Source organism: Rhinopithecus roxellana, chromosome 10, assembly GCF_007565055.1.
Source record: "Rhinopithecus roxellana isolate Shanxi Qingling chromosome 10, ASM756505v1, whole genome shotgun sequence".
Taxonomy (NCBI): domain Eukaryota; kingdom Metazoa; phylum Chordata; class Mammalia; order Primates; family Cercopithecidae; genus Rhinopithecus; species Rhinopithecus roxellana.
In genome coordinates this window covers 47,819,301-47,842,285 of record NC_044558.1, presented here as the reverse complement: position 1 = coordinate 47,842,285, position 22,985 = coordinate 47,819,301, and the positions used below count along the sequence as shown (strand labels likewise).

Here is a 22,985-nt window from a genome sequence, read left to right as displayed (position 1 = left end):
GAACTTCTGACCTCAAGTGACCCACTGACCTCAGTCTCCCAAAGTGTTGGGATTACAGGCATGAGCCACCATGCCTGGCCCAATATACATTTCTGTAAGGGAGGAAATAAAGAAGTGCTGTCGTTTGGTTTGTCCCCACCAAGTCTCATGTTGAAATCTGATCCCCAGTGTTGAAATTGGAGACTAGTGGGAGGTGTTTTGGTCACGGGGTCAAATCTCTCAAGAATGGCTTTGTGCATCTTCATGGCAATGAGTGAGTTCTGGCTCTATTAGTTCCTGAGAGCTGGTTGGTAAAAGGAGCTTGGCACCTCCTTTCCTCTCTTGCCATGTGACCTCTGCACATGCTGGCTGTCCTTTGCCCTCAGCCATGAGTGGAAGCAGCCTGAGACCTTCACCAGATGCCCAATCTTCCAGCCAGGAGAATCATGAGCCAAATAAACCTTTTTTGTTTATAAATTACCTAGCCTTTGCTATTCCTTTACAGCAACATAAGCTAAGACAAGGAGGGGAAGATTTTCTTAAAAAGGGAGCAATAGTACACCCAGTAACTTGAAGGGGTGATGCAGCTTGGAAGAGGACGTGTGTTGTTTTACCCAATAGCAATGACTTGGCACATCTGTGGGAGAGGGAAGGTGATGGAGGAGAAAAGGCACAGGACGCTAGGACAATAAATGAAAGAAATGGAAGACACAATGTGCTGTGTGGAGTGTTAACATTTAGCCTTCTCCATTATCATTCAAGAGGAAGACAATACTGGAAGGTCTTCCAATGACAATTATAGGCATCAGCCTAGAAGTGACACTTCATTTATGCTCGAAATATACTGGCCAGAACTAGTCACATGGACTCATCTACCTACAAAGGGAGCAGAGAGGTGTAAGCCTCCCATGTGACCACACAGAGAAAGAAAGGTATGCACTAGATGTCGCTAACATATCTCCTCATTATTCCCAAACAGTCCTGCAATCTATTAGATTTACATCTGGAAAGCCTCCAACAATGCCTCTTCTCCATCTCACCATTGTACCTCACCCTTCATCTGTTTCACTCCCATATCTGCTACTTTTCCCAAACATAAACTTCATGTCATTCCCAGTAATTGCTTACTAAAAAAAATTCTTTGTGGCTGCTCACTGCTTATGATGTAAATAAAGTTCCTTATGATAACATACAAGGGCCTTCACAATCTCATGCAAACCTACCTTTTCAGCCCTGTCCCTGCCTCTATGCAGTTTTTGTTTTTTGTTGGTGTTAAGAGTTGGTGCCTTCTGGACTCTTACTTTGATGATTTTTAACTGCAATGACTTAGAAATCTCAGGACAAAAGAAACTTGGCTTAGGGTTTCAGTGGCTCTTTATTTCTTGGCATATGTGGTGAATGCCCGCAGCCCTCTGCCTCACGCGGGACCTTCAGGAGTTCTGCTGTCTGCTCTAGCACTGGCTCTGCTCCCTGCATGGTTCAATCAGGAATGGTTGGAGGGCTCTGGGCACAGCTGTAGCAGAGTTTTTGCAGGAAATCTCCAGGTGATCAAACCAGCAAGTGAGGGATTATTATCTTTACTGTAGCAAAAATTGTGGTCGTTAGTGAATTCACCTGGGACCTCCATCCATCACAAATCCCAGCAGGTTTTACCTGAGAAGGAAAGTCCCTCCCACTTCCCCTTCGATCCTGGGTACATAGCATACAGGTGTACCCAAGAGCAGCCCAGCAAGAGTCCTAAATACAGAGGTAACATTCAGACATGATTCCGTCTATCATCTTGAAGGGAAGCACCAATCCCACAGAGAGGTTCCAGAGGACATGCCTGGCAGACCTAAAGGAGCAGTCAAATGTTACCAGCACCCACTCTTTCTGTAAGAAGTGAGAATCATTCTATGTCTAGTGTCAGGTGGTTCAGGCTCCACAAATATCCTGTCAGGGATTTTGACAGGCCTACAAATAGTCACAAAAGACTTTTCTAATTCCCAGAAATTGCCGCTTTCATACCTCCATGACCTTCCTCATGCTGCTGTCTCCCTCATGTGCCTCCTCTACATAACACCGTTCCTCCAGGGTTCGAACAGTCAGCTTTGCTCACCTCTTCGCATTTTCTCCAGACTTAGAATTAACCAGCCTGTGCCCATTTGCTGGGTTCCCATCACATTTGATCAACTCCTTCATCACAGTAGCTTATTATATTACAGTTATACACACAATATCTCCCCTGCTAACTTGTGAACCCCCTGAAAATAGAAAATATATTTTTTAACCTTGAGAGCTTTCCTTACACTCCATGAGGAGGTTTAATAAATGTTAGCTGACTGAAAACTGAGTTAATTTAATGGTTTTCTGTCAACCTAGCTGAAAGAGTCTTAAGTTTTATTTGTAATTAATATGGCTTGCTAAATAGGGGCATTGTTGATCATACATTATTTTCTTTAATAAACAATTTTAACTATCAAACCATTTAATAACATAACACAATCTAAACATCTTCTGTTTTGGTATCTGTCTCATAATACAGTCTGAAAAGTGTGAATGTTAAGTAGAGACGGTTCATCTTTAAGTCTATAAGTACCTAACCAATGATATTTACTGAATAGAATAAACTGTTTAGATTCCTAACAGAGCTGCAAAACTGGCTTTACTGATGAGGTAAATCACTGCTTTGAGATATAGTAAAAATAAATATATCTCAGGAAAAGATATGTATTTAAGTGCAAACACCAAGAGTATTTTTTCTGTGTGTGAGAAAAAAATTACTTGAGCATACTGTTTTAAATGAATTGTACTTAAATCAGAAGAACTCTAGTATATAAATGAATGCTGAAGCAGTTCTGGTATAAATGGAGTTACTGAAAAGTAATAAATCAATCCTTGAAGAATATTCAAAAGCACATTAGGGAGGAAGCTGATGTAGGCAGAGTCCCCGTCATTCATCCTTAGCCACTTAACCCTGATGACCTTCAAGGCGCTATTGATGCTAGCTGTCGGTCGCTTAACATCTGAAATGAACAGACCACTAGTTACCCTCTACTTAAAAAAAAAAAAAAAAAGAGCATGTGAAAGTTCAACTTCCAAAGAACCAATACTGATTAACAGTACCATTCTGAACATTATGAAAATGTCTTGCACTGACATAGGTCACAAAGCAAGCTTCCTGGTGCTTTTAAAATATAATTTGACTTATGTGAATTTTCAAAACCAAACCTCAAGCAAGCCTCTGCATCCTTTACTCAGGTCAGAGATGCTGAGAGCAGTACAGTGACACGTGGCTGCAGGGCCATATATAAGTACAAGGTATTGATTAAAATTACATCAAGTGCAGCTGCTTTCTGCGGCAATTTAACTGCCAAAGTGGGAGAACATTAGCTCTGTGCCAAGTGGCAGCACAATCCTGACAGCCACATAGATGTCCTCAGGTCACCCACCTACAGACAACTTGAGGCTAAATTGAAAGACTGAATTCAGATCTAGTTGTGATCTTCATTCCTTTTTTCCTGGATCAGTAAGAGCTTTCAATTTTACATTTTTTTCAACTTTTAGTAGACCCTAATTCGATATCTACACACCTTACAAATTATAATTTGGCTGTAACAGAACCATGTCTCAAAATAGACATTCCAAAGTGGAAGGAAAAGCTTGTCATCACCACCATGATTTTGTTTGCTTCACTGATAAGATTTTGAAGCACATCCCCCTTCCAGGCAAATACTTCAAGTCATCCTTTCTGGACAACAGACTAACATATCACATCACTTTAAAAGAATTAGGGGGGAAAAGCCTAAAAATTTAGTCTCTTTTTATTCAGGATAGGCTACTGAAGTTTATTTTTATTTTTTGATTTTTTTCTGGAGACAATATTATAACCTGTGCTTGGTACTCACTCTTCATGCTGTAAAGGGTGGGGTGAGCAGGATACTATCCTTTAAGCAAGGGGATTTGTTTCCACTATACCATACTTGGTTTTTCATGCTGTTAGATTTAGACATTTGTTTCATAGAATCAAATGTAACTAGATTTTCAATTCACTTCCACTTTTTGTTAAAATGCATATTCAGAGATTTTATTTAAGATAAAGCAGACAAGACAGAAGAAAAAGTGTTAATTTTTAGTGAAGTATATACAAATATCCCACTTAAAAGTCAGTAGAAATTAAGAAGAACCCAACTTTTGTGATGACACTTACTCCCACAGCACTGTACAGCTGGGAAGGGCTAAGTCAATGACCTAACTTTATGAATATGCAAACTGAGGATTAAAAGAGTGAGGCTGCTTGCTGAAGCCACAGACTGGCTAGGGAAAGAGCCAAGACTACCACAAGCTGCCCCTTCAAGTTATTGATCATGGTGCCACCCCAGCACCATGCTACTCCTCTGTCATGCTATGCATGGGTTCTCAACTTTTCATTAATTTATTTTCCCAAGAAGAGTGTGAGCCTCCAAAGGTTAAAACCTCTGTATCTTTTGCCTCTTAAGGCATGTGAAGCACACAGTGAATGTATGATGATACCAAAAAAGGGGCAATTTAAACCTAAATATTAAAGTGAAGCCATAATGCTTTTCAATCAGTATGTCCAGCTCACCAAAACACTACTTTGGTAAAGTGCATTAAAGTATACAGCTAATGCTTCCCCACACAATTTTCAATCTAAACATTGATCTTTTCTAACTATTAAACAATGTCACAAGAAATATTGGGAAAGTCCCTTTTGAGTATTTTTCCCAGAAAAATGTCACTTTTCAAATTATAGCTTAGCAAAGATTTGTCTACAAGGAGGTTCATCCCAGGACCGTTTTCAATAGTAAAAACTTGGCTAACATCAAGGAAAAAAATGTGTGTTACAACCATAAATAGAATACAATGCAGCTATTAAAAATGAGAGTAAAATACTTGTTTACATGGGAAGATAGTGACTCCATTTGAAGTGAAAAAACTAACCAGTATGTAGAATTATCCCAGTTTGAAAGTAGATATGTACTAGCAGATGCACACAAATTATCAATTGAAGCTAATTACAGGTGATAGAATATATGGATAGTTTATGTTCTAAGTTCCTGACTAACCAATGCCTTCCTCCACTTTGACAGGTTAGTAAATATCTCAAGATAATTTTAAGTTCTTATCCACAGTCAGTGGAGATAGAAATTTGTGCAACAGAAACTTTTGCCGAAGGGTCAAACTCTGCTAGAAAAATAATATTCTCAGCACGAGTTTAATTAAACTTGCAGCTGACATGCATTGTGCCTCTCCGGCAACTTGTAGCACTTTGGAAGGCAACAAAATAAAACTATTAAAAGACAGTTTTTCAACAAGAAACAGGACATCAGGGACGTTAAAATAATGTTCCTGAGGAAGGTGCTACACATCTGAAACCCAAACAAAATGATCTTGACACTCATCTGAGCATAGCTTGCTGGTAACTCAGGTGATACAAAATCCAAACCTGTGGGCAGAGAGTCCCATTTGTGGTCTAGGTTCTTTGAAGACCTAGGAAGGTAGCAATGGGAGATCTAATCTGTTTTAAATATTGGGGGTTGGCGGTGGGGGGGAAGCTAACGACAAACATTGTGGGCAAGAAGTACTCAAGATTCACAAAGGTTAATTCCTTTGCTTTTGGCTGAAATGTTATCAGTTCAATATGATTTTTCACTACACCTTCGTGCTGATTAGGAGATACGATGCATCCGGTTAAATGTTTTTAATAGGAGTAACTTAATGCTTATTTAATACAGCTTGCTGGACAAAATTTTTCACAAGGAATCCATCCAAGAAAAAAATAATAATAAAAGGGCTCGTGATGTTGAGAAGGTTGGGAACTAGGACTTGAGGAATTTACAGCACAAGTCCTCATGGAGCCCAGAACCAGAGACGAATCACATCGGGTGGTCCCTCTGAGGATGGCAAGGCAGGTGGCAGGGCTTCAGGCGGTGTACAAGGGGCAAAAGGTCAGCGTGGCCAGGTAGTCTCTGTCAGCACTAAACTGATGACAGGGAAATGGGGAGAAGAGGACAGGCAGGACTTCAAGTATGGGCCCATGTGATTCCCAGCTGAACACCAAGATTTAAAAAAAAAAATACATAAATAAACACCAGCTGCTGTAGTCAGAGCTGCCAATTCTTCTCTTCTTCCCATTTGCTGCTGCACTGAGTCACCAGCCCAGTTCTGGACACCTGGTTCTAACTACAGAGCAGCATGGTCCTCTGTGGCATAGCCTCATTGTTAATCACAGGGAGAGATGCCAAGAGGGCATCTAATCTCACTCTTTGGCTCCACTCCAAACCATACCTTATGGGGAAACACTGTCCTAAAAGGCCGATAAAATTACTGTTTGTCCCAAACGTATCTTTTAGAGCCCATCCTCATAGGTTACTTATTTACAACAAAATATTATAGCTATTTCTTCTTTTATATTACAAAAAATCCTCTTTTTAAAATTGCTTTTTGTTGAGACAGGGTCTCACTCTGTCACCGAAGCTGGAGTGTGGTAGCATGATCACAGCTCACTGCCGCCTTGACCTGCCTGGTTCAGGTGATCCTCCCACCTCAGCCTCCCAAGTAGCTGGGACCACAGGTGCACACTACCACACCTGACTGTTTGTTTGTCTGTTTTGGTGGAGACTGGGTCTTGCTATGTTGCTCAGGCTGGTCTTGAACTCCTAATCTCAAGCGATCTACCTGCATTGGCCTCCCTAAGTGCTGGGATTATAGGCATGAGTCATGGCACCCAGCATCAGAAAAAAAAGAAAGAAGTAAAAACTCTTAATAGTCCCTTCTTTATTATTATCAGTTTGGTTTTCCATTCCTGCTTTCACTGACACACTGTTATGGGATGTTCACAGTCACTGTACCTTACAATTTGCTTCCTACTGAACATTTACACTCCATCTTTTATTTTTACCGGCTGTGTGTAACATACTTTGTCAACAATCACCTTTTCAAAAAAGCATATAGTGACTATTAGTACACCACAGCAGACCACTTAAATATAGAAACTCAATAATCTATAGCATTTTTATTGATTGATTGATTGATTGATTGATTGACTGATTTTTTGAGACAGAATCTCACTCTATTGCCCAGGCTGGGGTGAAGTAGAGTGATCCCGGCTCACTGCAGCCTCTACCTCCCGGGTTCAAGTAATTCTCCTGCCTCAGCCTCCCAAGTAGTTGGGATTACAGGCACCTGCTACTACACCTGGCTAGTTTTTGTATTTTTGGTAGAGATGGGGTTTTGCCATGTTGGCCAGGCTGGTCTCAAACTCCTGACCTCAGGTGATCCACCCGCCTCAGCCTCCCAAAGTGCTAGGATTACAGGCGTGAGTCACCACACCCATTCATATTTTTATTTAAAAAAAAAATCAGTTTATCACAAGATATTTTTCCTTCCTATATTTATATTTAAAAGATCGCAGGTAAAGATGCACCATTTTTTTAATAGCTTAAATGTGTATTTATCAACTTCCTGAAAGTACAGTAGAGCACACAAGCCACTTTGGTCCTCTCAGCTGGCCAAGTAATTGGTCTGTCTGCCCAGATCCCTGGGATGATTAATTACACCATGCATTCAGCAAGCCTCCATTAGGCCTGGCTTCTGCAAGCCAGCAATGTAGATGCACACACTCAAGACGGCCACCCCAAGAGACCACACTGCCAAAGACGAAGATATGAATGCTACACTGAATGCTGTCACACTTGTTGGCCCCTAAGTTCACTAACTTGAAAAATTTCCATTAAAACTTGACTCTGAAGCAAACTTGGCCACTCACAATCCCAGCTACCTGGAGGCTCAGATGGGAAGATCACTTGAACCCATAGGGTGATATGATTGTGCCTGTGAACAGCTACTGCACTCCATCCAGGGTAACACAGTGAGACGCCATCTCTAAAACAAACAAGCAAACAAAAAACTTGACTCTGCTTAAGTAAAACTTAGGTAACAAACCTCCCAAATTAAATTTTAAAGGGGACTCACATAAAACCTCACTTACGATTTGAGTCCCATTACTCAGAATTCCTGAGTACATTTCCTTACTTCTAAGTAGCTACTGATGTTAAAACACATGCTGTATTTATTAACTTTAGAAAAAAGAAACATCACTACATAAAATGTACAGATTGGTTTTTAAGACATACAGGCTTTCCAAAAACATTATTTTAAAATAGCAGTGTAGTCCAAAAATATAGTAATTTCGACAAGGTTTTGACTGTTATACTTAGGAATGCACATATAGCAAGGAAGTATAATTTTAAGAGACTACTATATTCAATAGAACTATTTTAAAGTACTGTTAAATGTATCCTTTTATGCAAAACTTGATGTGCCAACATGCCTTTATTCAATATAAAGCCTCTTGAAAATTAGTTTCCTTTGAGTAATAAAATGCATTTAATTCACTTATGTGGCATTTTGTTTATGGGGATAGGATGTCTTTTTTTTTTTTTTTTTTTTTTTTTTTTTTTTTTTTTTTTAATAATTTCACACAATGAATGGTCAGGTTTAATGATTCAGTGATGGTCACCAGGGTCATGGGACAGCCTGCGATTCTAAAGTAACTTGATTTCTCTCTGTCGTTCATTTTTTTCTTTTATTGAACATAGATAACAGATGCTTACCTTTAAGCATTACAGACCAGGGCCTTAATAATCATCCAGAGCTATAGAGATGGAAGTTGGTCTTCCCTTATTCTTTCTCCTAAATATGAGAGCATAAAGTCCACAGAAAGACAATACAGCTAGGCAGTTAAATTTTACAGCGGTTTAGAGAAAACTAAGTCAGAAATAGTATAACAAAGGAAGCACTATGGATTCATGTTTCAGAGGACCCAGCTGATCTGACCACACCGAAAAAGAGCGGCTGAGCAGATACTCTGCTTTCCCTAGGCTGTCTAGTGGACAATCTCTACTTCAGACGTATGGAAAACACAGTGATGTCCTGATTCATCATGAGCACTTTTCAGGTAACACATTCTGAAGTCTTTGTTGAAGAGTACTCTTCAGGGAGCATTCCTGCCTGGCCACCGGCTGAAAAGAGAAGTGATTCAAGTTTTTGGCAGATTTCCTAATTAAATTAAATGGGAGTATAGCAAAGAGATACTTTTAAAATTTGACCCCATGTGAAGCTCAACTATGTGGATGCTAAGTTATGGGAAACTTATCAACTGAGCGAGCATTTGCAGGGGCCACTGTTATAAAACTGAAGTCTGAGGTGGTCCCTTCCATGCACAAGGACCCAATTGCTGCTATTTTTCTCAACTGAGGATGTCAAAGTCACTCAAACTTATTTTTTTATTTTCTATGGAAAAGAACTTAAAAGCATAAATTAAGGCCACTGCACTAAAAAAAAAAAAAACAAGCTTAGCAATAACTCAAGAATGGACTGATGGACAGATAAATGGGTACACAGACAGGTAAATGATAAAGCAAATCTAACAAAATGTGAATTACAGAAGCTAGATGGCAGGTATATGCGTCTACAATGGTTTCGACTTTTCTGCAATTTTGAAAATTTTCTTTTTTTTTCTTTAACAAGATGGAGTCTCGCTCTTGTTCCCCAGGCTAGAGTGCATGGTGCGATCTCGGCTCACTGCAACTTCCGCCTCCCGGGTTCAAGCGATTCTCCTGCCTCAGCCTCCTGAGTAGCTGGGATTACAGGTATATACCACCAAGTCCAGCTAATTTTTCTATTTTAAGTAGTGACGAGGTTTCACCATGTTGGCCAGGCTGGTCTTGAGCTCCTGACCTCAGGTGACTCGCCCACCTCGGCCTCCCAAAGTGCTAGTATTACAGGCGTGAGTCACTGCGCCCAGCCGAAAATTTTCATAGTAAAATGCTGGGGGAAAAAATAATTCCGAGTTATAATCACAATAAAGGAGACAGCAGGCCCCACTGTGAACCTCAGCCCTGAGGGCAAACACTTGGTTCCTGGCCTAACTCCAGGAACTCACAGAGTCTAGAACTGGAAAGGGCATTGGCAATCCTCTAGGGCAGGTAAAATACATGGTTTTATGAGTCCATGAAAATTTAGAAAAATAGAAACAATATCATACCTTTTTCATAAAACAAAGTATTTGATTTAAAAACTGTTGTTTTGCTGAGGTTATATGCCTCTATGATTCTGGTTTTAAAAACCTTTTATTTCATGAAACACTGGTGATGGTAGATGACAGATTTGATTATGTCCACGCTTGGCAAAATAAAAAGTTAATAACCTCATGTCAGTCTTCTCAATATTTTTGAAATGATAAAAGGTTACAAAATAAAAATTCTGAGAACTACCAATGCAGTTCAATGACCCCATTTTGTAAGAAGAAACTGAGGCCCAGAGTGGGATTAAGTGGGGCAGTAACCAGCTCGACAACTGTAGGCAGTTCACCAACTCAAAGGGTCAAAAAGGTGACTCACTTAATCACAGCTGGGATGCCTATTCAAGGAACAAATCCCAGGTTACACATACAGGGACGGAAGCCCCTTGTAAGAATCACCCACATGGCTGACTTTTCAGCGCTGCCATTGGTCTTCTGAACATAATCTCTGTCAGCTCAGCATTTAGAGTGAATTTCTTACAGAAATCAGTTTCTGAATTTTGATGTTAGTCCTTCAATCATGCTTGCACAAACATAGGTAAACAGTGACATAATACAAGCACATAAGGAGATGCGAATTTACTACATTCGAGACTATCATCCACTGATCTTATTTTTTCTAAGCTTTTCTCATAGCCAAATTGCCGGCACAGAATTTTATGTAGAATATTCTGAAAAAAACAGAATACATTTTCTTTGTAAGCTAATATTCAGGGAAACCCGAGATGACATTTGATAACAATACAAGCAGCAGACTACAAAACGTGAGATTTCAACTGGTTCAAGAAATGCAATTAGCCTGGTGTGGTGGCTCACGCCTGCACTCCCAGTGCTTTGGGAGGCAAAGGCAGGTGGATCGCTTGAACCCAGGAGTTCAAGACCAGCCTAGCCAACATGTCAAAACCCCATCTCTACCAAAAATACAAAAAATTAGCCAGGTGTGGTGGTACGTGCCTGTGGCCACAGCTACTAGGGAGGCAGAGGCACAGGAATTGCTTGAACCCAGGAGGCAGAGAGGCTGCATTGAACCTGGATCACACCACTGTACTCCAGCCTGGGTGACAGAGCAAGATTCGGACTCTGTCTCAAAGAAAGGAAATGCACTCAATAAACCTGCATTTAAACTACAAAAATAATATAAATAGATGAATATCAAATTAAAACCATGTCTAATAAAGGGAAAAAGGTAAATATCTTAGACTAATTAAAAAAGGGGAAACTATAGAAGTTGAACTTTTGTTTTATAAAATAAACACCCATTCACCAAATATGTCTGTCATTACCCTACCTGCTTAGACAAATGAGATGAGGAAAAGAAATAAAAATAACAGTGAGCAGGTGGGGTGCAGTGACTCACACCTGCAATCCCAGCATTTTGGGAGGCCAAGGTGGGTGGATCTCTTGAGGCCAGGAGTTCAAGACCAGTCTGGGCAACATGAGGAAACTCAACCCTACTAAAAATACAAAAATTAGCCAGGTGTGGTGGGACATGCCTGTAGTCATAGCTACTCAGGAGCCTGAGACATGAGAATTGCTGGAACTGGGGAGGCAGGTGTTGTAGTGAGCCAAGATTGTACCACTGCACTCCAACCTGGGCGACAGAGCGAGACTATCTCAAAAAACAAACAAACAAATAAAAATGAACAGAGTTCTGGTGTGTCATACTAGCCAGGTTTATATCCCTGTGGCCAAAGAGCTACATCATTTTATATTAATATGTAATACTCATTTATTGGTACAAACCTTCAAGCCATATTTAGTTCCAAAGCTGGCCTGAGTCTTTATCCCTTCTATGGCATTTTTGGGACAGTTTTGAATTCCTAGCCTAGACAGCTCCCCAAGGGCTGCAAGGCAGGGCAGCAGGCACATTCAGACACAAACACTATTTGCCTGTTGACACATTTGTCTATTTGGTCATTTCATCTGTCTTCTAATATGTGCCTGAAACAAAGAAGGTACTCAAATATCTGTTGACTAAGTTACCTATAGTAGTAGAATCTTCTAAACTATTTGCCCAGCCCTAACTACCACCACCTCCCTGTTTAAAGAGCTGCCCATTTTCAGGGGTGGGTCCTGGCAACCATATTTATGATCACCTATGTCAAAGGTGGACATCTGAGACAAACTGAACCAATTGGAGTCTCTCTCCCAAAAATTCAAAATTGGAATTGAGGCCACAGTTGATGTGGTCTGATTGCTTGTTGGTAGCATGGAGAAGTCACCTGTGCCCTGGTGAAAGACTGAAAGAATGGCCACTTTGTTGCTGGATAGCTTTCTAGTTCAGGGTTCCAGTCCCTTGTAAAATCCAAGTTATTCCTATACTTGGGTTCTATAAGACAGTTGGTATCTAATTACCATTTCTTTCCCCGCCCCCCATCCCCCAAAGTTAACTCAAAGGCATTTCTATGACTTGCAACTAAGGACAGTAAGTAGCTAAAAGGAGTAGGATGGTTATTCTAGTACTTTACATGTTCTAAGCCTGATATGAAATAGAAGCCATAGAGGAGATTAGGTATGACCATCCAAATATTAAATGTTGCATTGCAAAGAAAAAAAAATAAAGTTAAAAAATGAGCATGTTAGAAAATATACTACAACATGATAGGTCAAGGGTGAATAGCCTTAAAATATAAAGAGCACTTATAAATATGAAACATTATTTCAACAGAAAAATGAATATAAACAGGAAAATCATAAAAAGATCTCTAAATGGGTTGGGTGCACTGACTCATTGCTGTAATCCCAGCACTTTGAGAGGCTGAGGTGTGCGGATCATCTGAGGTCAGGAGTTTGAGACCAGCCTGACCAACATGGAGAAACCCCATCTCTACTAAAAATATAAAATTAGCTGGGCATGGTGGCGCATGCCTGTAATCCCAGCTACTCAGGAGGCGGAGGCAGGAATTGCTTGAACCCAGGAGGCAGAGGTTGCAGTGAGCCAGTGAGCCAAGATCACGCCGTTGCACTCCAGCCTGGGGGACAGAGCAAGACTCTGTCTCAAAAAAAAAAAAAAAAAAAAAAAAAAAAAAAAAAAAAAAGATATTTACATGGCTAATAAATATCTGTGACATATAAGTATATACATCTGTTTATTCATTTTCTTCAATAATCAAACACAGATTACAATGAAGTATATTTCATCTATCAGATCATTGGCAAATATTAAAGGCTTAATACTAAAGTGGTAGATACTGCTGGCTGCAGTGTGAGTTGATACAACGAATCTGATATGTATCACAGTTGTGAATGTGCATAGCTTCTAACCAAGCTTTCCATGTCTAGAAATTAATCATAAGGAAACAACTGGATGAGCTGAAAAAAACACATGAAGATATTCACTAAAAGCCTAAAAGTAAATCCAAATGTTCAATGGGAGATTCATGAATGAGAAGCCCTTCAGTGGAATATTAGGCAGTCGACATAATAAGAATATATGTTGGAGGCCAGGTGTGGTAGCTCACACGTGTCATCCTGCACTTTGGGAGGCTGAGGCAGGTGGATCACCTGAGGTCAGGAGTTTGAGACCAGTGTGGCCAACATCATGAAACCCCATCTCTACTAAAAATACAAAAAATGACCTGGGTGTGGTCACGGGCACGTGTAATCCCAGCTTCTCGGGAGGCTGAGGCAGGAGAATCACTTGAACCCAGGAGGCGGAGGTTGCAGTAAGCTGAGATCACACCACTGCACTCCAGCCTGGGCAACAAGAGCGAAACTCCGTCTCAAAAAAAAAAAAAGAAAAGAAAAGAAAAAAGAATATATGTTGGAGAGGGGTCCATTGTATATTCTTAAGTGAAGGAGACATGTTAAAAGACATGTAAACATATGATCAGCTTTTATTTTTTAAAAAGCATCTATGTAAGAAATCAGAGAGACCTAATCTAAAATATAAACAGTGGCTAATGAATTATCAAACATTTTTCACTCTGTTCTTCATACCTTTTACTGGTCTATATTATCTGAATTTCCTATAATGAGTACCTTATGGTTAAAAATGTTTTAAGTATTTCATTAGACACAGTGAAAACCCACCAAAGGTAGGAGTTGCACAGAACTGGATATGAATCCAAGATCTGCCACTTAAAAAGCTTTGTTACTTTGAACAAATTACTTACTTACATTGCATTCATCTCATTAAATCCTTACACGTAAAGTGCTTAGTACAGAACCTACACACAGGACTAGCTCAACAAATGACTATCGCATTTAGCAATTTTCAATGCCTCTAATAAAGTACAAACAGGGATGATCCCATCACTATGTGGTATATGGGAGATGAGTCAAACAAACCAAATGCTATACCATTCTTAAGCTAATAATTTGCAAAGTATCTACTGTAGTACCAAACCGGAAAGCTAGTGAAAACCACTTATCTGAAAAAACAGCATGGGAAAGGCTCCTCAACTCTTTGCAATAACATTATGTTGTATAATTAGGTTCAATTCTGCTTCTTTTGCACCATAATTAAGGGCATCTGCTCTCCTTACATGGTCAGTAGGAAACACAGTCAATTACAGAAAGTCACAGAAGTAATGCAGATAAATCAGAATGAAAATCATAGTTAAATAACTGCAGTACCATCTACTCTCTTCCCGTTCTCCCCCATCTGCAAGGATGACAAAGATTCTCTCCTCCACCAAACTTTAGTCAGGCCTCTCTTCCCTACTAGGCCACAACATTGGCCCCAGTCCTGTTCCTTAAGCAAGAATCCTGTTAAGTCAGGTTAGCAAGAATCCCCCAAACTTGATATCTGCTCAAGTTCCTCATTTCCCACCTTTGATGTATAAGTCTTTGGTCTGCGTTCAGCAAGAATCCTGCTAGGTCAGTTTAGTTCGGTTTAATGTCCCCGCTGAGTAACTTTCCATTCCACTGACCCCTCACACTCTGCTCTTTGCCTACAAGTACCAGCTGTCAATGCTGTATTGAGCTGGGTTGTTTTCCTATATTGCAACAGACTTGAGTGTAGTCTTCCCTAGCACTGTAACAAGTGTCAGAATAATTTTTTTTCTCTAACAGCAGGTAAGGTCTTGGGCCTTCAGGTACAAAGCTAATCACAAGCTGGTTGGAAAAAACAAGTTTGCTTCCCTAATGTGACTTAAAGGCTCCAAATACTGAGATTCAAAATTACCCAGAAGCATTAAGACATTAAAATCAAAACAAAACCCCTGGTGCTGGTCCCTTTGAACTTTAATAGTCAATTTCATTTTAATTTAATTTCAAAGGAAGTACAAAAGGGGGAAGGTTATGCTGTAACATTTTCTTGAGGATTATGACTATGTCTCATTATATTATGAACCCAGCATGGGACCAGTGCTGGACACATAGTAGGACTGCAATGATTTCATCAATTGAGAGAAATAATGGAAGCAGATGAATGACTATTTCCTGAAAAATGATAGCATAAATTCAGGGGGGCAAGCTAATTAATCCTCCCTTTAAATTAGGCAAATCACAGAACTATAAATGCACCAGAGTTTATTTCTACCAAACAGTGAGAATTAAAAACAACTTTCTTGAACATTAATGTATTTTTAGAAAACAATTCCAGTATGCAGTTTTAAATTTTCAACTAGTACTGCTGTAACCTTAATTAAAAGCACTGTATAGTAGGGTCATATCAGAGATGTGGATGTCTACCTAAACTGGGACTGAAACATATAGTAAACACCCCCCTGCATGGTTAAACGCTTTGCCTGAAGCATCACCAGTCCTTGAAAGAAGCTGATGCATTTCCCGAAGAAAAGAGACATCCCCAGGAGCTCCACCTAAGGGGGATGATTTCTTTATAATGTTATATCTGAAATATGAAGGAACGCTTAGCTATCTGCTTTAAAATAGGAAATTAATACCTTTTGCAAGTCACCAGAAAGGTAGCTGAAATAGCTCAGGCTACTCTGGACTTCTAACTCATCTGCAAATACCCTCACCCATTTCTTTTTATCCTTACACAAGAGTAGAGAACCTCAAGTTTCTTCAGTTGCAGAAGTCAAACAGGAAGTTTCCAAGCAGGAGTTCTGCAAAGAGGTATCAGTAAGAGGGGCAGGTACACCAGGAAAGGTTAGAAGGGAAAAAGAAAGGCCAGGGGATTTCCGAGCTTTGGGGCAAGAAAGAAATAGTGGGTTTTGTGTCATCACCATCACCCAGCCAACTAATGCCATTTATTGGTAATAAGCAATTAGTGCCAATGACCCGAGGAGACAGACAGCCTGCAGAGTCCAAAACAAATCCAAATACTTGTAGGCTGTTGGCTGGATTTAAATAAGGTTATTTCATCAAAAATTTCATAATTTTCAACTATGTGAGACATACACTTGTATGATATACATTTAACAGATGCTCTCAAAGTGCCTTTTTGTTTGTATTTATGTCCAGGGATACTTTTTTTTTTTGAGGCGGAGTCTCGCTCTGTCGCCCGGACTGGAGTGCAGTGGCCAGATCTCAGCTCACTGCAAGCTCCGCCTCCCGGGTTTACGCCATTCTCCTGCCTCAGCCTCCCGAGTAGCTGGGACTACAGGCGCCCGCCACCTCGCCCAGCTAGTTTTTGTATTTTTAGTAGAGACGGGGTTTCACCGTGTTAGCCAGGAAGGTCTCGATCTCCTGACCTCGTGATCCACCCGTCTCGGCCTCCCAAAGTGCTGGGATTACAGGCTTGAGCCACCGCGCCCGGCCTGTCCAGGGATACTTTTATAAGAAATAGGAAAAAAATAATAATTCTAGCTATAACCTAAGTAAAATTAGCTATACTTATTTATTCTTTCTGTACAAGTAAAGAAATGTATCACTGATAAAAACCTGAATATGATGCATTAACATACAGAATACTCGTGCTCAAAACCACAGCACATTCTTTGGCATTCCCTACGGCTGTAGTTTCAGGCACAAATTCCATGTCTGCTGGCATCTCTAAAACCAACTTTTCATCAACAGGATAAAAATTGGGCAAACAGGTAAAAAGAAAGCCAAAACGGGTTCCTAACCCATTACAAAAATGAACCAGCCTCCACTTGGGTGGTATTTAAGAGAAAGGAAGTAGCTGGCCCATGGTCTCTGGGTCAGACTGTTGCTCCCCAAGGGCTTTATCAAATGAGCAGACCAAACAGGCTCAGTCACTGATTTCAAAGCCAAACTTAAAACTTGCTAATGCATGTTTTTTAGAAAGATTTTAGCCTAGTGGATGTTATCTATAACTACAATGCTTTACAGAACTTTACAACCTTGCAAATACCCCTTAGCCAAGTGGCTAAACTTTTCAGCTATAATGGGAAGCTTTTCAAGAACTGGGAAATTCCATCTAGGACAATGCCAATGAATACTGAAATGAACAAGCATCTTCAGTTTCTGCAACCTCAAGTCTAGCAGGGATTGCTTACGGCTAATTCTCTAGTTCTATAACCTATAGAGTCTCTCTTCTTGAAAGGGATTAACAGTAAGTGGCAAAAGATTAGAACATTTCTTCTTAATTTTTCTACCATCTCAAAGGGTCAGTCATCAGCATTAACTCATTGACCAAAAGATGTCAATTTTTCCTCCCAAAGAAGGCTTGGAACGTGACTCACCTTCTAGAGAGATAAACAGATCACTTCTGATTCAGGATTAGCTCCTTAGTGCAGTTCTTATCACCACAATTTGAGCAATATTCCTACCTATTCAACCCCTCTCGGGTACCTTCTAGAACAAAGAGAAGACAATTTTCTTCTGCCAGTAAATCCTGTAGGAAAGGGCAGCATTACTGGTGGCAGCTTCTGATCACAGCCACAGTCCCTACTTGTCTTTCTCTTTCCTTCCCTATTTCAGCCATTTTGATCATTCAGGATGCATTTTTGCAGGAAGATAAACAGTTCAAGATATAAGGAAGTGGTGCAGTATAACATCTGACAGGGATAAAGGTGAGGAGAGATAGCCAAGACTTTAGTGGCTATTCCTGGGTACGGATGAATACATCATAATTTAATCCACTGTAGAGAATGAGTTTGGTGTTGTGAGCTCTGGAGTCAGACTGCCTGGGTTCACACACAGGCAAGTTGCTTAATCCTGGGCAAGTTGCTTAATCACTCAGTGCCTCTGTATTCTCAACTATAATATGGAAATGATAGTGCCTACTTCATTGGGCTTTTGTGAAAATCAGATAATATAAAAGAGTATTAGCACTAAAGAGTAAGCATTAACTATGTTAGCTATTACTAATAGTACATATTTAAGAAGAATGAGGTAATTCTGTGTTTACTTGTGAATACTGTCAATGACACGGTGTTTTGTGAAAATGCTACAGACTAATATGCTTAGTATGAGTCTATTTTGAGGAAAAAAAAAAACGCATGATATGTATTTATGAGGGCATCCAAAGAAGTCTGAAAGCCAAATATCACCCAAACACTGAACCCTCATTACTCCTAGGGAATAAGCCAGGGCTGGGGAAGAGGGGCTGACTTTTTTTTTTTTTTTTTTTTTCAAATAGGTCTTTGCTTGAATTATCACACATGTATTGCTTTTGCCACTAACTTTAAAATTTGTAACATTTTACAGTGGCCTTCCTAGCCTTCAAGTTGAATATCTCTCATGATTTATTCTAGGAAAAAGATAAACTCTTTAGGGATAAGGAAATGGAGGTCCAGAGAGGATAGGGGGAGCCCTTTAAGCACTCTCTCCTGCGTGTCTCATTGCATCCTGTGCCTACCATAGGCATGCAAACATTCTGCAATTCGTTCTTTCCTTTCCCTCATGCTTATCTGAGGCTTTCCGTTTACTGTCCAAACGGCTTCCACCTTCAGTGTTTCAGTATCTTCCTTCCTATCTCTCACAACTTTCTCACCATTGCCTGTTTTTCCGTCTCGCCTCGACAGGCGCCCTCGCCCTGGGAAACTCACTGGAGTGGGGACAGATCTCGGGCGTTTGGCAGGCACAAAGACCCCCCACCTATACAATTACAGGACGGGGTATGCCTCCAAGTTGCTTTCTGTCTCGTAAAGGGTCCAAATGGGCTTTTTTTTTTTTTTTTTTTTTTTTTTTTTTTTTTTTTGAGACTGGGTTTCGCTCTTGTTGCCCAGGCTGGAGTGCAATGACGTGATCTTGGCTCACTGCCATCTCTGCCTCCGGGGTTCAAGCGATTCTCCCGTCTCAGCCTCCCGAGTAGCTGGGATTACGGGCATGCGCCACCACGCCCAACTAATTTTTGTAGTTTAAGTAGAGACAGCGTTTCTCCATGTTATTCAAGCTGGTCTCGAACTCCCGACCTCAGGTGATCCACCCGCCTCAGCCTCCCAAAGTGCTGGGATTACAGGCGTGAACCACCACGCCCGGCCCAAATGGGCTTTTAAATAACGTTTTTATTTCAGTTAAGAAACAGTGTTTGGTATGTTTGGCAGGCACTTTTTTCTCCTTTAGGTCTTTCCTTACACAGGTGTTTATTTTTGCTTTGGCTTTTTCTTGGAAGTTACAATGCTATTTTGTACCTTCGCCACCCACAACGTTCTCTTCCATGCTCATCTTTTATGAAGTGTTAATTTTTACTGTCTGAGCTCCCATCAAGCGCATTTCTGCCTCCTCTCTTTCACACTTCTATCGTCTAGCCCCATTTATACGTTTTCCATTTCAGCCCATGGAGAAACGCGTTTATAGGATGATGAGAGAAGGAAAGGAGAATTAGAGATAATAAGCAGAGTAGATTCCAAGCAGTCTCTCCCACTGGAATCCTCAGCGTCGGGAACCAAGCCTGCTCCGGGGTATCCGGGCCACCAGAACAGGGTCAGCATCAAGGCGCCCAGGCGTTGGAAGAGCTGATTGGTTCCCGGACGAACCAATCAACCAGCGAGGCCGTGCACGGATGGGGTGGGCCAAAATTACCGAGAGAATGGGGTTAAAGGAAAAGGCGCAGGTGTGCCAGGCACCAGGTTTTGCGTGCACTTTTGCACCCCCTGGTTCATTAATAACCCCGAATTCTATTCTAAATGTGTCCTAGTTTTCCCGTTTCCTACAACTGAGGTAGTAGACAGAAGGGAAAACGTTACTTATCTTACCATTCATAAGATGGTAATTAATAGTTAATGGAAAAGTGGCCATGGAGCTGGGGGAAGGGCAATAAAATCCTCCACCTCTCCTTCCCCGGTTCCACTCCAGATCGTCAACCTGACTCAGTTCCTGAAATAGCTGATCAGTCAAACGCAAGCTTAATCACCAAAGCGGATTACCAAAATGTTATATTAGACAGTTGGAATAAGTTTCCCCCTCCACAAGGGCTGAGGGAAATAGTACTGGCATTTACCGAACGCGCAGCATTTTACTACCTGCTAAAGGAGAAGCGAAGGAACTCGCGGGCTGAAAGTGAGAAACTGAGACCTTCGGAAATGTACAACCACGCACTCAGACACGGCCACCTCCCGGAATCGGACACAAGCTCCCAGGCGCAGTGACATCTCCTCCAAGCCTCCACCCCACAAACTCTGCATCACGCGGAGACGCCAACTATATTTTGGGAGGGTGGGGGTACAGATATCAGATTTTCCTAATGTGTTTCAAACTTCAGCAGAGCTTTTCTGTCCCTTTTTTCCCCCAAGTGACAGAGACCTCGGATTCACAGACCTGTCTCACCTTAGCTTTCCCACGGTACAGCGCTGCCACCCACCCCTCCACCACCCATACCGGGGCTGGAGACGCCGCGTCCTTGGGTTGGGGGAAGAGGGAGTGGGGAGAAGAGGGAAATGGCTAGTGTAAGTAAAGAGCTCCCAGCCGAGGCCTGGACGCCGGCAGCTAGTGGAGAGCCCTGAGGCCGAGAAGCAGGGAGAGAAGAGGGCTGGAACCGTGCGGGGAAGGGCCGCGAGGAGAGCAGGGGCGCCGCCGGTGTCGCTGCACTCACTCTGCGTAGCCAGTGGCCCAGGGCAGCCGCCGAGTCTCCTTGAGGATGAGAATGGGGCGGGCGATGTGATCCGCGCTGCACTCCACCTCGTCCTGAGACAGCCCCAGGAACTCTGGCCGCCCGTAAGGGAAACGCAGGGGCAGGTCCGAGCCTCCGCAGCCGCCGCCGCCGTGCTCGGAGCCTGAGCTGCCAGCCATGATGCCGCCCATGAAATTGGCCACGGCAGATTTCACTCGAGTGAGCATATTACTCCGGCGCCCGACTGCAGCGGTGCGAGCAGGAGGCGGCGGGGGCCGGGCGAGGCGCAGCGCCGGGCATGCAGGCTGCGGTGGGCGCCTGGCGCACGGGGAGCCGGGCCGCTGGGACGCGCCGCGCGCGGCTCCCAGAGCCTAGTGCTGCAGGGGGCCGAGCCCGGGCCTCTCGTGCTCCGTGCCGCGGCGGCAGCCGCCTCCCCACGCTACACTTCCGCAACGGAGCGGCATGGAGCGGGCCGGCTGGGGGAGTCACCGCGCGCTCCAGTAGCGACCAGGCAGCTGCAGTTGCAGCAGGTCCCTTCCCCGCCCCCTGCACTCGGCTCCGGCGTGCGCGGAACTGAGCCCACCCGGCGAGCCCGCGGAGCCGCCAGCGGCTGCTGCCACGGCTACCGCTGCCGAGTCATGTGATAATCAGGCTGCAAGGGCTCAGGCTGCTGCGGTGGCCGTTGGTTAGCCCCTCCCCTGCCGGCCCGAGCGAGACTCGCACCGGGATCGTGACCTCCTGAGGGAGGGGGAGACCGGCTGGGTCTGTACCTGCCGGAGGGAATGGGGGCGCTGTGAGCTGGAGGCGGTACAGGTGTCAGGGGCTGTCACGTGGAGCCGGGCAGCCGGGAAAAGCGTGGAAGAATCCACTCCTGAGGAATGCTGCCTTCATCCTCCGGAAAGGAAACTTTGGGAGCAGGAGGGGAAAGGGGAGACAGGTGCAATCAGGGTCTTCTAAGTCCTGCGGTGGAAACCAGCAGTCACTGGGTGTAAGAGACTTTCCAGGGCTTAAAAATAAACAAGCCTATACGGATTGCATAAGGATTATTAAAAGTTTTTCCCTAAGTATTTGTCGATTTACTTTTCTTTTTATTACCACTGTATGCATCACTATCTATGAAGCAAATCTTATTTCGAACCCAGAATAAGCTTAATATACAAGAAAAAAGATCTCTTGAGAAATCAGACGCTGGTCTGAGGGCAGTGGTATTTACAACTAATTGATCACAGCCAGTTACAGATTTCTTTGTTCCTTCTCCACTCCCGCTGCTTCACTTGACTAGCCTAAAAGAAAAAGAAACAGGGACTGTTAGTACTTAATTGTTAAATAAATTTATACAAGCATTTTCCTCCAACGTAGCAACAACGGTATCTTTTCAAAGTTACCTTGTTTACTATCTAGACAAATAAATGCACTTTCCTCCGACATAGAAACAGAAGTATCTTTTCAAAGCTTACCTTGTTTACTATCTAGACACTTAAATGCAGTCGTGTTTGAATTTTCTTAATTCAGGACATTGTTGCAAAATTATCTAAGGGCAATTATAAAACGAAAGAAGCTTAAGTAGAACACAGCAACTCAAATGCTAAAGTAAAAATGAATAAATACAATGAAGAAACATTTTTGGTGATCGTATGTTAAAATAGAAAACGCGTCTTAAAAACTGAATACTTCATCAAGGCTAACATTTCTTAAATATTGGCTTTTTGGGGGAAGGGAAACTTTGCAATAGGACATGTATCCTGTTCATGTTTACCTATTTAATTTGCTAGAATTCGTTGTTACTTATGCAGTTATGCACCAAACAGCTTGCTCTGAGTTCACCAGGGAATGCAGGCCCTGGTTCTTCTCAGTCAGTGTTTGGGAAGGAGAGTGGGCCAGGTGTTGAAGGAGAAACCAATTCTTTGAAGAGGAATTGTGAGTCAAGGAGTACTTGCTGTTAGGTGAGGCCTGGATAAGCCTCACAGATATCTTTTCTTCAGTACGTATAATATTCTTTTTAAAAGACATTTTCCCGTTTGACTTTTTCATGTCTAGATATTCTAATTTACTAGA

The 22,985-nt window shown here is 42.1% G+C and overlaps 1 protein-coding gene across 8 annotated transcripts in view; it reads right to left on the bottom strand.

Annotated features, from left to right (window-relative positions):
* The window catches only part of PPM1H (protein phosphatase, Mg2+/Mn2+ dependent 1H), a 348,124-nt gene extending 326,552 nt beyond the window's left edge, over positions 1–21,572 (bottom strand). For 6 of the 8 annotated variants that reach the window (XM_030939326.1, XM_010381118.2, XM_010381119.2 and 3 more), the window contains exon 1: positions 20,913–21,300. In XM_030939326.1, coding sequence (XP_030795186.1) covers positions 20,913–21,157 — 245 coding nt within the window. In that variant the 5' untranslated portion in view covers positions 21,158–21,300. Of the gene's footprint in view, positions 1–20,395 lie in introns of all 8 variants that reach the window. The other 2 variants (XM_030939327.1, XM_030939328.1) reach the window with 2 other exon arrangements.
* Between the last annotated feature and the right edge of the window lie 1,413 nt (positions 21,573–22,985).